The sequence below is a fragment of the Maniola jurtina genome, chromosome 3, assembly GCF_905333055.1.
Source record: "Maniola jurtina chromosome 3, ilManJurt1.1, whole genome shotgun sequence".
NCBI classification, from domain to species: domain Eukaryota; kingdom Metazoa; phylum Arthropoda; class Insecta; order Lepidoptera; family Nymphalidae; genus Maniola; species Maniola jurtina.
Genome location: NC_060031.1, coordinates 754122 through 768926, shown reverse-complemented (window position 1 = coordinate 768926; position 14805 = coordinate 754122). Strand labels below are relative to the sequence as shown.

At 35.8% G+C, this 14805-nt stretch overlaps 1 protein-coding gene across 2 annotated transcripts; it reads right to left on the bottom strand.

Annotated features, from left to right (window-relative positions):
• Nucleotides 1-177: 177 nt before the first annotated feature.
• On the bottom strand, nucleotides 178-13923 carry LOC123881062 (myeloid differentiation primary response protein MyD88-like). Of its 2 annotated transcripts, XM_045929622.1 has the most exons (7): nucleotides 13632-13923; nucleotides 12578-12795; nucleotides 7114-7301; nucleotides 6529-6694; nucleotides 6267-6435; nucleotides 5310-5445; nucleotides 2316-2450 (listed from the first exon to the last, which is right to left on the bottom strand). In XM_045929622.1, the coding sequence occupies exons 1-6, from the start codon at nucleotides 13754-13756 to the stop codon at nucleotides 5340-5342; spliced, it is 972 nt and encodes a 323-aa protein (XP_045785578.1). In that variant the 5' UTR covers nucleotides 13757-13923; the 3' UTR covers nucleotides 2316-2450; nucleotides 5310-5339. The 2 variants fall into 2 exon arrangements, with proteins under 2 accessions (XP_045785577.1, XP_045785578.1); XM_045929621.1 differs by lacking the exon at nucleotides 5310-5445 and having other exon boundaries at nucleotides 178-2450.
• Nucleotides 13924-14805: the final 882 nt, after the last annotated feature.

Here is a 14805-nt window from a genome sequence, read left to right as displayed (position 1 = left end):
AAATTAATAGTATATTATCGCAAATATATCCAAAATTTTTTGGAACAAAAGATTTTGTTTGATTTTGGTGAATTATATATTTTTTGCCTGGAGGCCTGATTTTATTACGTATAAATTTTATAGATAGATCTTAACTAGATGGTGATGTAGGGTCTGGAAAATTAAGTAAAACAAGAATAATTCTGACAAGATTTTATTAAAATATTTAACATAATAATTTCATTTTGTAAGTCTTTAAAATTTAACAGCCTATAAAACAGTACGTCTTATACAAAACATAGAATCAACAAAATACTGTTTACAATAGTAAACAATTTGAACGTTATATTGCCTGTTTGGAAGCACCTTGGATAAATTCTTTGTGGTATTTTTAGATTTCTAAAAAATCAATAGGTAACCTTGCGTCTTGTTTGAGAACTCATGAACTACTTATATAAAAATATTATATACATTTTAATTACATCATGGTGCTAAATCGGTTGTATACAAATCTCTGGACCAATCTAAATTGACAGGTTTCTTCTCTTGATTTATGGTTTTTGGCAGTGTCCAATCAGCACAAGGCACTTTCGATAGCCTCAAGTGACTTGAGCCAATTTTTAGGATTCCTTATCTCAAAAGGAAAAAAGGAACTCTACGGAACCCTCTGTGTGCGAGGCCGACTCGCACCTGACCGATTTTTCTTGTGTATTGATGCACGGGTCTGCAAATACTTTTATACATGGCTTAGTTATAAAATTGTAAATCGAATCTTTAAAAAAAATCTAACATAAAAATATCTTAATTTTATTCTATTGACCCTTTGATCGAAAGCGATTCATCATATTTTGAGTTCCAAGAGCTCTTCAATTAAACCTGTTAATTTCGTTTTTTTTGAAAATAGTGTCCTACTCTTTCACATAATGCATTGTGAAAAGTATGGCACTCATTTTAGATCTGTGTTTTTTTAGTTTACATTTTGGTTTTATACAACCGAATAAGAACCATTCAAAAAAAACTTAAAAACTAGTTTTCGATAGACGCGACGGAACAAGAACCCGCGTAATACTCGTGCCAATAAAGAAAAAAGAATCGAAACAGCAGCGCTAATCATTCCGTCTCACTCACACATTATACAAGTTACAATGTGTAAGTGAAAGGGAATTATTTATGCAGCTATTTTCGATTTGTTTTTTTACTGGTATGAGTTATATAGTCTGTTCTCCTAGAAAATTCTAACTTTATTTCAAAGAAACATTTTGCAAACAGTAGGTTTTCTTTGAGAAACTACCATACTTATTTTATTGGTGTCAGAAACTAAAAGAACAGACTACTTATCAATGTCATGCCCTGATTACCACAGACAATCAAGTTTAAAATTAAAAGTATTTTTTGTTCTTATACTATATTTTATTCATTAATGGATATTCCTATTATGGTATAGTACTTGTAAAAGTTTATTTGAAATTATCTTTCTTTTACTATTTCTATAACCATAATAATTGTATATCTGTAATATTATCAACAGATAAATAGTTACAAAATTTCGAATATAGTCGACCTTAATTGTTACTTCTTGGCATAAAAATATAAAAGAATACTTTAATGTGGTTAACAGATGTGTGAAGGTCAACCCTAATCTAGATTTTAGACCTAACTTTACATAATATACTTACTTTAATGAAAGAAGGTGCCGAAATCGTTGTTCTGAGCAATTTAAATTACAATTATTATGAGTATGCCTTAAAATAGTTATTAACTTAAGGGTAAATACACTTGTTACTTTACTCTTTTACTTTAACAGTGTAGGAAAACATCGTGATGAACCATGCATGCCTGAGAGTTCTCCAGAATGTGTGAAGTCTGCCAACCCGCACTAGATCAGCATAGTGGACTATGGCTTAAAACCTTCTTCATTCTAGAGGATCGCTCTTCGGGTCATGAAGATGATTACTTAAAAATAATATTTTCATATGAAAAATTCCTGAAAGGCCGGCAACGTATCTGCGGTACCTTTGGTGCAAATGTTCATCGGCGACGGTAATCACTTAACATCAGGTGACCCGCCTGCTAGTTTGCTCGCTATTTTATTAATTAAAAAAATTACGGGCACAAATTCGTTCACTTCCTGTTTGCGATTTTCGGTTTAATTTTCTACAGCAATCGCCTTCTTCTCTTTCTTTCCCCGAAAAGTGTTGATGAACTTCCTGATGGCTCCATATTTCTTCTTCTTGACCTCACTCGTGCTGGAACTGCTCAAGGATTTAGTTTCGAAGGAATGTATGGAAGGTATCTCTATATGTGTTGAGCGCAGGTCTATCAGAGAGGATGATTCCTTGGGTATCTCCGGGAGGGCCAGGTGGTTCTTGTACCCGTTCGCTTGTGACACTTGATACCCATTTGACATGTTCTGCGTGTTTGATTCTTCAACTATTTTTATTTTTGAATGTGTTGTTTCTGTGCTGTTTGATCTGGAAACAAAATGAGTAGTGTTATCAATTAAATTGTATTTTATAAAAACTTTAAATATGGGCATACACCTAAATAGAATAAGGCATAAATTTTGAAAACGCTCACGACTAACTATATAACTAATAACTATATAACAATACTTTTGACATGGCTGTTGAAACAGAACAACTACAGCGAGTTCATTCTCAAAATTTATGTACTAAACACATGAACTTATGTTTTTTAAATCACACAATGGATGGATGCTGCCCTCATGAGTATGGAAACCGCTTTTAATGCTAAGACAATGTCATTCATCATCCTTGGGATAGACAGGACATCATTAGTTCCGCATGCCTAGACTACGCTGACGATGCCTGCAAGAACCGTCGGAAGATCGAAAAGTTCTTTTTGAAAAAGACCACGGACGGGTTCGAAACTAGACGGACTTACTCCAACTAATCATGTGAGCCCAGCCGTAAGATATTTATCCCACCAAAAACATTTCATGTAAAATGTTGCCAAGACTCACAAGTTCATAATGCTTTCACTGTTAAAAAGTTATGAGATCTCTAGTAGAGCCAAGCCCCTAGCTGAGCTTAGAATTGCGCTGCCCATGGGACCTATCCCAAGTCCAAAGTATATAGCTCTTAAATGCTCTTGAGTATATCACATTTATAACAATAAAGAACAAATAACTCTACTTACAAGCTCTGATTTTACAAACCCTAAATCTTGGTTAAAAAAGGACGGCTTGGCCGTTTAATGTTCGTGGTACTTTTATCTGATATGACATTTAAGCCCGGAATAGCTTGTGCGACAATCATGAAGTATAATACAAATTAGTAATTGTCGAACAAACTATTCCTTATGACCTTAATATAATATGTTATGTCATGTAATAGTTTTACGAACATTAAACGGCCAAGCCGTACTTTTTTAACCAAGATTTTGGGTTTGTAAAATCAGAGCTTGTAAGTAGAGTTATTTGTTCTTTATTGTTATAAATGTGATATACTCAAGAGCATTTAAGAGCTATATACTTTGGACTTGGGATAGGTCCCATGGGCAGCGCAATTCTAAGCTCAGCTAGGGGCTTGGCTCTACTAGAGATCTCATAACTTTTTAACAGTGAAAGCATTATGAACTTGTGAGTCTTGGCAACATTTTACATGAAATGTTTTTGGTGGGATTTCATTTCTTTTTGGCAGGTGCCCTAGATTTTTTTTTTTTTGGATCTATTTTTTGTAGGTACCTACATCATTTTCATGGCCCGCTCTCTATCGTTACCTCTTTTTTTAAAAGCTTTTATTCCACTTGCAATGTATGTAACTATGTTGGTTTGGGTGGAATCTTGCAACTCAATTTTAAAGCAGATATATCAAATTTCAGTCTTTTAGGACTTCAGGAAACACATTTTTTAAATGTACAGACTGGGAAAACTTTATTTTCCTGTTGTTTGAATGAAATCCCTAGCCTACATACCAAATTTGAGTCTTCTAGGACTTAGGGAAGTACTTTAGAACTTTTGACTAGAGGGGTTTTGAATGGCAATAAATCTGAAACCATAACAGGTAGACAATTGATACTTGGTACGTTTGATAAGTCTGTCAAGGATATATTATCCTGAAAATATCAGCATTCTAGCGATAGACTTTACAAATAATTTGCTTCCCCCCTACGTGGGAGTGGAGGGGGAAAATTTTGAATTTCTTAATTTTCCTGTAGTTTGTATGCAATTTCTAGTGTACATACCAAATTTCAGTCTCCTAGGACTTCGGGAAGTACCCTAGAATTACAGACTAGAAGTTTTGACTGTCAATAAATCTGAAACTATAAAAGCTAGACAATTGATACTCAATGCGTTTAATAAATCTGCCAAGGACATCTTATCCTGAAAATATCAGCATTCTAGCGACAGAATTTGCAGATTTGCTTCACCCATAAGAGGCGTAGAGGGGGGGCATTTCCAATTTCTTAATTTTCCTGTAGTTTGTAGTCAATTTCTAGTCTACATACCAAATTTCAGTCTTCTAGGACTTCGGGAAGTACCTTAGAGGTTTTGAGTAGAGGTTTTGATGATCATCAGTGAGGGACGAAATCGGCGTATTTTAGGTATCAATAAATCTGTAACCATAAAAGCTAGATATTTGATACTTGGTATATTTGGTAAATTTGCTGAGGACACCTTATACTGAAAATTTCAGCTTTCTAGCGTCATCCAGACCGAAGTTATGACGGGTCGAAAATACGGCGAAACACTTCGAGAAAAAGGTACGTAGCGCCCCGGCCGCCGTTTGGCTCGTCTTGGCGGGGGCACTGCCGTGCCCCCTGATAATAGATAGACCGATAGCGTACAATTTTAAAGGCGACATGCATGATTCGAACCCAAGAAATAGTCAAAATTACATACTCTATTCAACAAAACTATCGTGATCTTCATTCAGTTCTTTGGTAAGGCTACTATCCAAGGCAGCATCCCCAGACTCTTTCACGTTGGTTGTCATCTTCCCGAGGTGCCCATACTCTAGCAATCAAATCCAAATATTTATAATTGTCATCAACACCATCATGTTCAACCCATGCCGGGCCACTACTGAGTACGGGTCACCTCTCAGAATGAGAAGGGCTTAGGCCAAATTCTGCTCCTACCAAAAAGTTCTAAAAACTCATACACTTCTGGAGAGATTTGGTTCTGTGATCTGGTTGTTCTCTGATGTTTCTCATCTTTACTGGATAGCCACAATTTAGAATTTTTACTTTAAGCCAAAGAATAGATGCATGCGACGATGCTTGGTAAAAGCCGATCTACTAATGAAAACCCCAATGTAAAGACACCATGCGTAATTCGATTGCAACAAATAGTCAAAATTACATACTCTACTTAACAAAACTATCGCGATCGTCGTTTAGTCACTCCGCAAGGCCACTATCCAAGGCAGCGTCTCTCGCGCAAATCTTTGATGTCTGTCATCCTCGTATGCATTGTTTCCGTCTTCCCGAGGTACCAATACTCTAGCAATCAAATCCAAACATTCTCAACTGTAATCATCATCATCATCATCATCATCATGATCAACCTATCGCCGGCCCACTGATACGGTTTCCTCTCAGAATGAGAAGTGCGGATTGGCAGAGTTCACACACCTTCGAGAACACTATGGAGAAGTGTCAGGCGTGCAGGTGTTTCCGACGTGACGATGTTTCGCTTCACCATTAAAGCAAGTGATATTTAATTGCTTAAAAGTAAAACACATAACTCCGAAAGTTAAGGCGTTCGTGTCTGAGATCGTACCTCCGACCTACTGATTAGAAGACCGACATCTTAACTATCAGTTTTCAGTGGACAAAGTTGTTTTGCCTGTGAAGGACTTAATTTGAACAATTTATTCAATGCTTAAATTATTTATTTTTACTCACATTGATCTATTCATTAGCTATAGGGTGGCCATTGAGGTTTTAGCGGGGAAAGTTATCAATTAACCAAATCTCTCCTGATACAACTAGCTGTACTTTAGATTACATACCTAACATTCTATAGGTGCGGGTAGCGCAGGGTACTGGGTGCAGCTTACCAGAGTAGGTCGACGAAGCGCAGCGAGTTGCACAGACGAACCCTGATGTTGTAGGGGGGTTTAAGCCGTTCTGTGGGTGCAGGTAGCGCAGGGTGCGGCTCGCAGAGTGCTGTAGTGGTTGCAGCTCACCTGGGTCGGTCGGCGATGCGCAGCGAGTTGGACAGGCGCTCCCAGAACTTGTACAGGGGCCGTAGGCGGTTTTGTGGGTGCAGGTAGCGCAGGATGCGGGTAGCGCAGAGTGCTGTAGTGGGTGCAGCTCACCTGGGTCGGTCGACGATACGCAGCGAGTTGGACAGGCGCTCCCAAAAGTTGTACGGGGGTCGTAGGCCATTCTGCGGGTGCGGGTAGCGCAGGTTGTGGTAGTACGCCAGGTGACGCGGCAGCACACACTCGCGGTACATGAGAGGGATTATCTTGCTCTGCTTCTTGTCTGCAATCCCACAAGAGACAATTATGATATGTTCCCTGTTCAGTATATAATGTAAAAACAACTTAAAGACAATGGATAAGGTAAAGAACTCACTGATAGCGTCGGCCTGCGCGAGGTTCATGTAGAACGCAATGGCGGGACTCAGGAGGAAGTCTGGCGAGTACACCAACACAATGTAGCGACAACGCTCCGATATGAGCCTCGATACCGGCTCGAATTCCGTCGCGTGGCCCGGCAGCAAATCTTCTTCCGTGCACAGCTGGAACATAATTTTAAAACTAAAAATAATACCTAGAACAAATAGGTTCATTCGAATTGCAGACTAAAATGAAAGAACCCAGTTTCAACCATCCAAGATTTTCAATTAAGTTTTTTCTCTTGCTGGTCACTTATACTGCAACCTTCACTGGCACAGGCCTACATATTTTGTACAGGTTATATTTGGGAATTGTGTGCAAGATCTACAGAAAATTGGAAAGGTTGTGGACGAGTAAAAGATAAGAGATGAATAAAGGAAAATCGTTGGTCAAGACTCACAAAGGGTTTTAGTACTAAAAGGAATTACTAAAACCCTTTATCCTATTTTCACAAATATTGAAGAGCATTTGGGAAACTAGGAATAATAAAACTTTATATAGACAAATTGGTTTTTTGCAGAGGAATATCACCTAAAATTACCTTAAACCCTTCACTCCTCATCCTTGTAAGTAGCTCTTCAACAAAGATCTTGTCCTCTTTAGCGTACAACACATATGCATGGTACCGTTGAGGAGTCCCAAACAGTTTGTCGTCATATGTGATTATGTTCTCATCAGACCCATCAATTGCAATCACTATCTGATTATTGTCATTGTGATTCTCTTGTTCTGTAACAGATGAAATCTTTTTTATTCTTTGACAAGTTATAGGCATAATGCAGAACTTAGTGGGTTCCTGCATTAGTAGAGGAGTGAGGGAGGGTTGTGATGATCCCTCAACGTGACAATTGTCACTGCTCCCGCATCGCTCTACTACCGCAGGAGACTCCTCAGTTATGTGCCATACCTATAATACTTAACTACAATCTCAAATGAAAGCACTAATTTTGACCAGTGTAGGACTTAGTACCATAAAAATTAGTACTGAAGCTTTTTTATAATAGCTCTGTAATATTATAATATTATATGCTCCTCCATTAACTGTACATATAAAAAATAGTGGTAATAAGGATCAATATCACCCCGTCATTATCAACCCATTGCTGGCTCACTACTGAGCATGGGCTCATCCAGAATAAGAAGGGTTTGGCCATAGTCCACCATGCTCGCCAAGTGTGAATTTGCAGACTTCTCACACCTTTGAGAACATTATGGAGAACTTTCAGGCATGTAGGTTTCCTCACAATACTTTTCTTCACCATTAAATATTTAAATATTAAAATGCACATAATTCCAAAAAGAATCAAACCTACGACCCTGCGAATAGAAGACTGAACTCTTAATCACTACTTCTAAGTATCAATGTTCAGCAAGTTTTTGAAATATGCTTATGTATTAAATATGCAATCTGCTGCAAGTATTGCTACATATATGCACAAATATCAAATACTGTGATATGAAAATGCTCTGCTACCATGATGGTACATCAAATTCATAGCATACTTTCATAATTGGTATCTATAGTAAATTAGTCATCTAATTTTTAATTTACTTAATATAATTAACAAAGTACTCATTTTATCAATCAGTACATGTTTTTTTTTGTAACTGTTGATATGTCAGGGGCAAAAGTTCAAGAAAACAATTTAGGAAACCCAAATTGATTAGATATAAAAACCAAATTAAAACTTTATAAATAAAATTATTAAGATTTAGATAACAAAGGGAGTTAATAATAAGTACATACATAAAAAAATCCTTTTTAGGGCCTGTAAAACTCTGAACAAAAATATACTTTATTTAAAAAAGCTGGTTGACACAAGTTAATTGTATGGAACCGAACTAAATGAATAACTCAGTAGCAACTACATATCTACAAATTCTTTATACATAAAAATTCAGCTTTTGTATGTTTGTGTCCACAAAACTCGAAAAGTATGACTTAAACACAATATTGCATTTAACCAGTATTTTTATATTCTAAAGTTCTCATGGGTATGTAATTATTTACTTCCCTGTTAATATTAGTTGAGCCACAGTGAAGTGATGAAGTGGGCTGATGCCCTCGACTTTGTCCGCATGGATTTAGATTAGCAAAAATCCTGTTGGAACTCTTTAATTTTCTGGGATAAAAAGTAGCCTATATGTCACTCTCCAAGTCTTTAACTTTGTCCAAACAAAAATCATGTTGTTCCGTTGCTCTGTTGCAGCATGATTGAAGGAATAGTTTTAGTATCAGTCGTTTAGTTTATTTTATTTGGTAACTTAAATGAATTAGTGATTTTTTAATAATGAATATATACTATCAAAATGTCAACGGTCTAAGGACTAAAACGAAGGAATTACTTTTAAATATAAGCAACAATGATTATGATATTATATGTCTAACGGAGACCAACATTGATTGTGGTGTTTTCTCTGATGAATTGGTCGATAACAGGTATATTGTGTTCCGACGTGATAGGCATACTAGTAGTAATACGAAAATCAGCGGGGGTGGAGTACTAGTTGCCATCAAAAAAGGGATAGGTTATCTAAGACGGTACGCATGGGAGAGTCAATTTGAAGAATTGTGGATAACCATTATGCCTAATCCTCTAGTCAGCACTTACCAAATACATCTGTGTACATGTTACCTTCCACCTTACTTTAATTCTAGCGTGTTATCGGACTTCTATGAGAATTGTTATAAAATAATGATGGATAACAACAATATTAACATTCCATTTCTTATAATTGGCGATTTAAATACTCCAAATATTACGTGGTCTAAGAGTAATCAAAATTCTACTGTAATTCCAAAAGATCCTCGGGATACTAAAGCCTCGCTTCTGATCGACTCCATGGCTCTATGTAATCTTAAGCAACATAATTATTTAGTCAACAAGAATGGTAGAATCCTCGACTTGGTGCTTTCACGTCAATTGAATTGTTCACTTGCGGATACAGAACCCTTAATAAGTCCTGATGATCATCATCCTCCATTTGAGGTAGATGTAGATATCGATAGTGGTATAAACAGGCGACAGTTGAAACATAATATTGGTGCTAAGCGTCTCAACTTTCATAAGGGTAATTACGTAGAAATTAAAAAGGAACTAAGCAATATTAATTGGGAAGCGAGGTTGTCCAATAAAAGTCCAGATGAAATGGTGAGTGTTTTTTATAATATAGTGAACAAAATAATCCTACGCCATACGCCATTTTCCAAGGATCCTACTTTAGATTATCCTATTTGGTATAATTATCCGCTGATTCGCTGTATTGAAGAAAAGCGCCAATATCATTTACGTTATAAAAAATTCAATAATCCGCGTGACTATGATACGTTTAGCATGCTTAGAGCTAGGTGCAAGAGACTTATGACTAAATGCTATGCTAATTTCACCAGCAATGCAGAAGAATCTTTAAAAGAAAATCCTAAAACATTTTGGAGATACCTTAATGCCAAAAAGAATGTCAACTATGTTCCTGATACTATGACCTATAATGGCGAATCTGCAAGTGACGGGGGGGAAATTTGTGACTTATTTGCTGCTTTCTTTAACTCTGTGTATACTCATAGTACTACTTCTTATATTGACCTAGATCCAAGTATCGCCAATACCAATAATTCAGTGCTATCTGACTTAAAAATAAATCGAAAGCAGGTTAGCAAAAAGCTACATCAATTGGATGGCAACAAAAGCACCGGTCCAGATGGATTACCGTCACACTTTATAAAATTATGTGCTAATGAACTGTCTATGCCACTCAGTATTATATTCAACGAATCACTTAATACTGGCATTTTTCCAACAGCTTGGAAAACGGCCTATGTAATTCCTGTATTTAAGTCGGGAGATAAAAACAATTGTGAAAACTATCGCCCTATAAGTCTGCTTTCATGTATAGCAAAGGTATTTGAATGCTTTGTGTATGATGCTTTATACAGCCATGTCAAGCCAGATATATGCATTGAACAGCACGGATTCTGCAGGAATAGGTCTACCGTTAGTAATCTTTTAATCTTTAAGAATTATATTTGTAAAGCATTTGCAAAAACTAAGCAAGTTGATACTATTTACACAGATTTTTCGAAGGCTTTTGATCGCGTGAATCATGAACTGTTGTGTTTAAAACTTGCTGCACATGGTATCCATGGTAATTTGCTCAGATGGATAAAGTCTTATCTCACGAGACGCAGCCAAATCGTTGCTTTGAAGGGATATCTCTCAGCTGCTGCTCTTGTTCCGTCTGGCGTACCGCAGGGCTCGCATCTTGGACCTCTTCTGTTTATTATTTTTATAAATGATATTAAGAAAGCTATAAGCAATGAATGTCTTTTATATGCTGATGATTTAAAAATTTTCAGTGAGGTCACAAGCATTGAACAGTGTGTAGCTCTACAAAATGATTTGCATAGGGTGACGGAATGGTGCTTTAAGAACCATATGACACTAAACGCCAATAAATGCCAAGTAATAACTTTCTCTTCCAAAAAACATAGCATTCTATATGAGTACAAGGTGGACCAATGTACACTAGAACGTAGGAACTTGGTAAAGGATCTGGGTGTACTCATGGACAGTAAACTCACATTTCGGGATCATTATGACCATATAATTAAAAAAGGTAATCAAATGCTTGGCTTTGTGTTAAGGAACACTGCAGACTTCAAAAATCCAAATACCTTGCTAATCATATATAACTGTTTCGTAAGGAGCGTAGTTGAATATGCATCTGTAATCTGGTCACCTTTTTATAAAATTCATTCAGACCGCATTGAGCGAGTTCAACGACGCTGCCTCAGAACTTTGGCTTGGCGAAATGGTCGGTATCGTTCTCTGAATAGTTATTCCCGTAGGTTACAGTATTACAAGGTTGATTCCTTAAGAGTGCGCAGAGACATTTCATTGCTGGCATACTTATATAAGATCCTGCACTCACATATTGATTCTCCTGTGCTACTGTCTTTGATTGACATTAATATTAGATATCGGAGTCGCTATCCGGGGAATTGTAAGACGTTTTCTCTCAACTTATATAAAAATAATACCTCCTTTTTTAACCCAATAGTTAGAATGTGTAGATTTTATAATGAGTTGGTCTCCACTAACGATATTGATATATTTAATAGCAAAGCTACTGTGTTTATTAAATCTGTCCGAAGCTGTGATGCTCTAAATAATATATAATAATATCTCAATAGTTCTACTAATGTCTTAGTTTTTAGGTTAAGTTATTTACTTAAGTTTAAATGTTACGATACAATTAATTTATTTTCGATTTTTGGTATTGTTTAGTTCTGTTTTCTAGTTTTCTAAAATTTTAGTTTTTTGTGTATAGCTGTTCTAAGCGACACATCCATTATGTTATTGACTGCATATGTACACACTTTTTTTTGGAGAGTGGCTAGTTTTTTTTTTTCATGGCTTTATTGTAATATTGTATTATTATTGTCATTATCTGTATTGTGTGCTTAATAAACAAAAACAAAACAAAACAAAACAGACAAACCAATAAACCAACAAATCAATAAACCAACAAAGCAACTAATAACACTTTCACATTTATAATAGGGGTGATAAAGCTAGTGATTTTACATCAAAACTGCATTATTTTTATTGAATAATACAGCATAAAAACAAAAATAAAAATGAAAAGCAATATAATAATTATGACATCATAATATTATTATATTCATTCAATGATTGCTACACCTTATTCAAAATAATGGCCTAATATTGTTTCTTGAACTTTTTCCTCAAACATCTCTACAATATAATTATTCATAACAGCTAATGGCCCCAACTTTGTTTGCATGGATTTTGTTTATTAAAATTCCTGTGGGTACTCCGTCATTTACTGAGATAAAAAGTAACCTATGTCACTTGTCCTTGTCCATGTCTTTAATTATACTCATGCATAAAACACCTTGTCATCAATCTATTCTTGAATGGGTTAACTGAGCCTATTAGCTTGAGCTGGTTAGATATGTAGTATCAAATCAAACGAAATCTTACTGAAAAGTCTGTTGTCCCGTGCCAGTTCTAACAAGTCTTCACATACATCATATCTGTCCAACAACTGTAGAATATCCAACAGACGGCTAAAGTTTGCTGTTCCATCGTTTTTGCTTATCCATATGCCCAAGACTTTGCTCATTTGGTCCTGAACCCCATTGATGCTGGCCGCTACTTCTGCGGATATGGGTACAAGGGATGCAACGCCTCGCCAATCTCTAAAATTATAGTATAGTATAATATTATAGTACAATTAATGTTTAACTTTTTAATTTCTTTGTGAACCAGAATAATTTTAATATAGGTAAGATTTACTAAAAATTTGCACACCAGGATCTGGTTGAATGTGTAAGGTGACTCAATGAATGTCAGTTTTACTTATACCCAGATTCCAAGAAATAAACCGTTAGTTATTTACTTCAGCATTGTTAGTTGATATGGAACAAAATTCCATTCTGCCAGCCAAGCTGTTCCTACCACCAAGCTATTCAGCATTTCAGTACAATGTGGCATAGAAATCCATAAAAGGAATGGATCTAATAAAACTACCATGTCTTTGCTTCCATCTTAGACTGCACCATCACTTACCAGCAGGTGGGACGCAGCCAAAGGCTAGCTTGTAATGGAAAAAATATCTGGGTCCATAGATGGATGAAATTGCATGAAATAATAGACTTATCCACTTAACTAAGACAATGGCGGGTGTTTCTTTTATAGTTACAAACAAAACCCTACCGTTCTGATTAATCGATGGGGGTCACGACCCTCAACAATGAGGGCTCACGACGCTGATATATAGACATAGACATTAGTACAAACAGGTACTATTTCAATAATATTTTATGTAGGTACATATCTTATAAATTATAATATGTAATATATAAATCTTACAAGTAGTACATACAAACACATTGCAAAGATTGTTGTGCGAGTCAATGAAGACTAGAAAATACAATCATATAACAGATTCTTAAGACTGAGAAATCTCGTAAGTCAATTGAAAAATATCGCAGCTAACGGAGTTTAAAAGGTTATCACTGTAAAATATAAATACCTGTGTCTAGTTATTCCATCGTGGCTACGAATAGGCAGCACTTTTCTTGGATTTAAACGTTCAGATAGCAAATTTCGAGATTCGCCACTGAGTGCACTCAATGGCACAGCGTTCAAACCTATCATTTTGTCACTCTTTTTCGTCGCTCGCCACAATTTACTTGTCCTATAGCGTTTGATTTTGGGGCACTTTCATTTCGTAGCGATTCTTGGAAATGAAATACAATAAAAATAAATTCCTAACGCAAAAATAATTTTGTTTGTGTGAAATGATTAAAATGTCAATTGTCAAAACCAAAAATCACAGACCCACAGACTAATAACGGATATCGAAGACCATGACCATAGACTATTTATTATATTACTCATATTAATAGACATTGACAACAACAGCTGTCATAGACAATAATGACAAACATGAATAGGTATGTTTCTGGACATGTTCTGGACTTCGTCCGTGTTGGTGTTTGCTGGCGCGCGTGCTCTGCCTTTTTAGTGTTTTTTTTTTTTGTTAAAAGTGGCCGGGTTTTGTATTTTGCTGGTGTTTTTGGTGGTAGAACCAAAAAAAATATTTTTAGCGGGAAAAATATTTTTTTATTTTTAGCGGGATACTGTTTTTGTTTTATTTCAGTTCTTGTTGTTTTGCATTATCCTTTCCATCTCGATTCAATTCCAAAATTTATAATAAAATGCCAGTATATTCGTTTCCAATATTTTTATTTTTAAATTAGTGGCAGTGAAGTTTTTACGAGATGTTGCTTAATGGTACTAACAGAATCCGGTTCTCACAGTCGTCGTTACGAATAATTAATTAACTATACAATAATTTACCTAAAACATGCTAAAACATTGACTATTTCGAAAAATATCCAAGTCATCACAGCATTTTATTTTCACACAACTGGTGCGCAGTGATCTAATTTATTATTAAAGTAGGTAAGTTAATCAGACAATAATTGTAATAATTATGAATTATTATTATTATTTGACTTTGAAACAAACTGTCACGTCCTTCCCTAAGACGATTTTAAGTAGGTAAGTTAAGTTACCTAAAACAAAATATTGGGCCCTGCCAAGTAAATTTATTTTCAAAAAAATATTAAGTAGGTACCTAGGAATATTCCAAATCCCATACGGTTTTTTCGCTAAGTGCCCAAGGGCTACAATACGTTGTA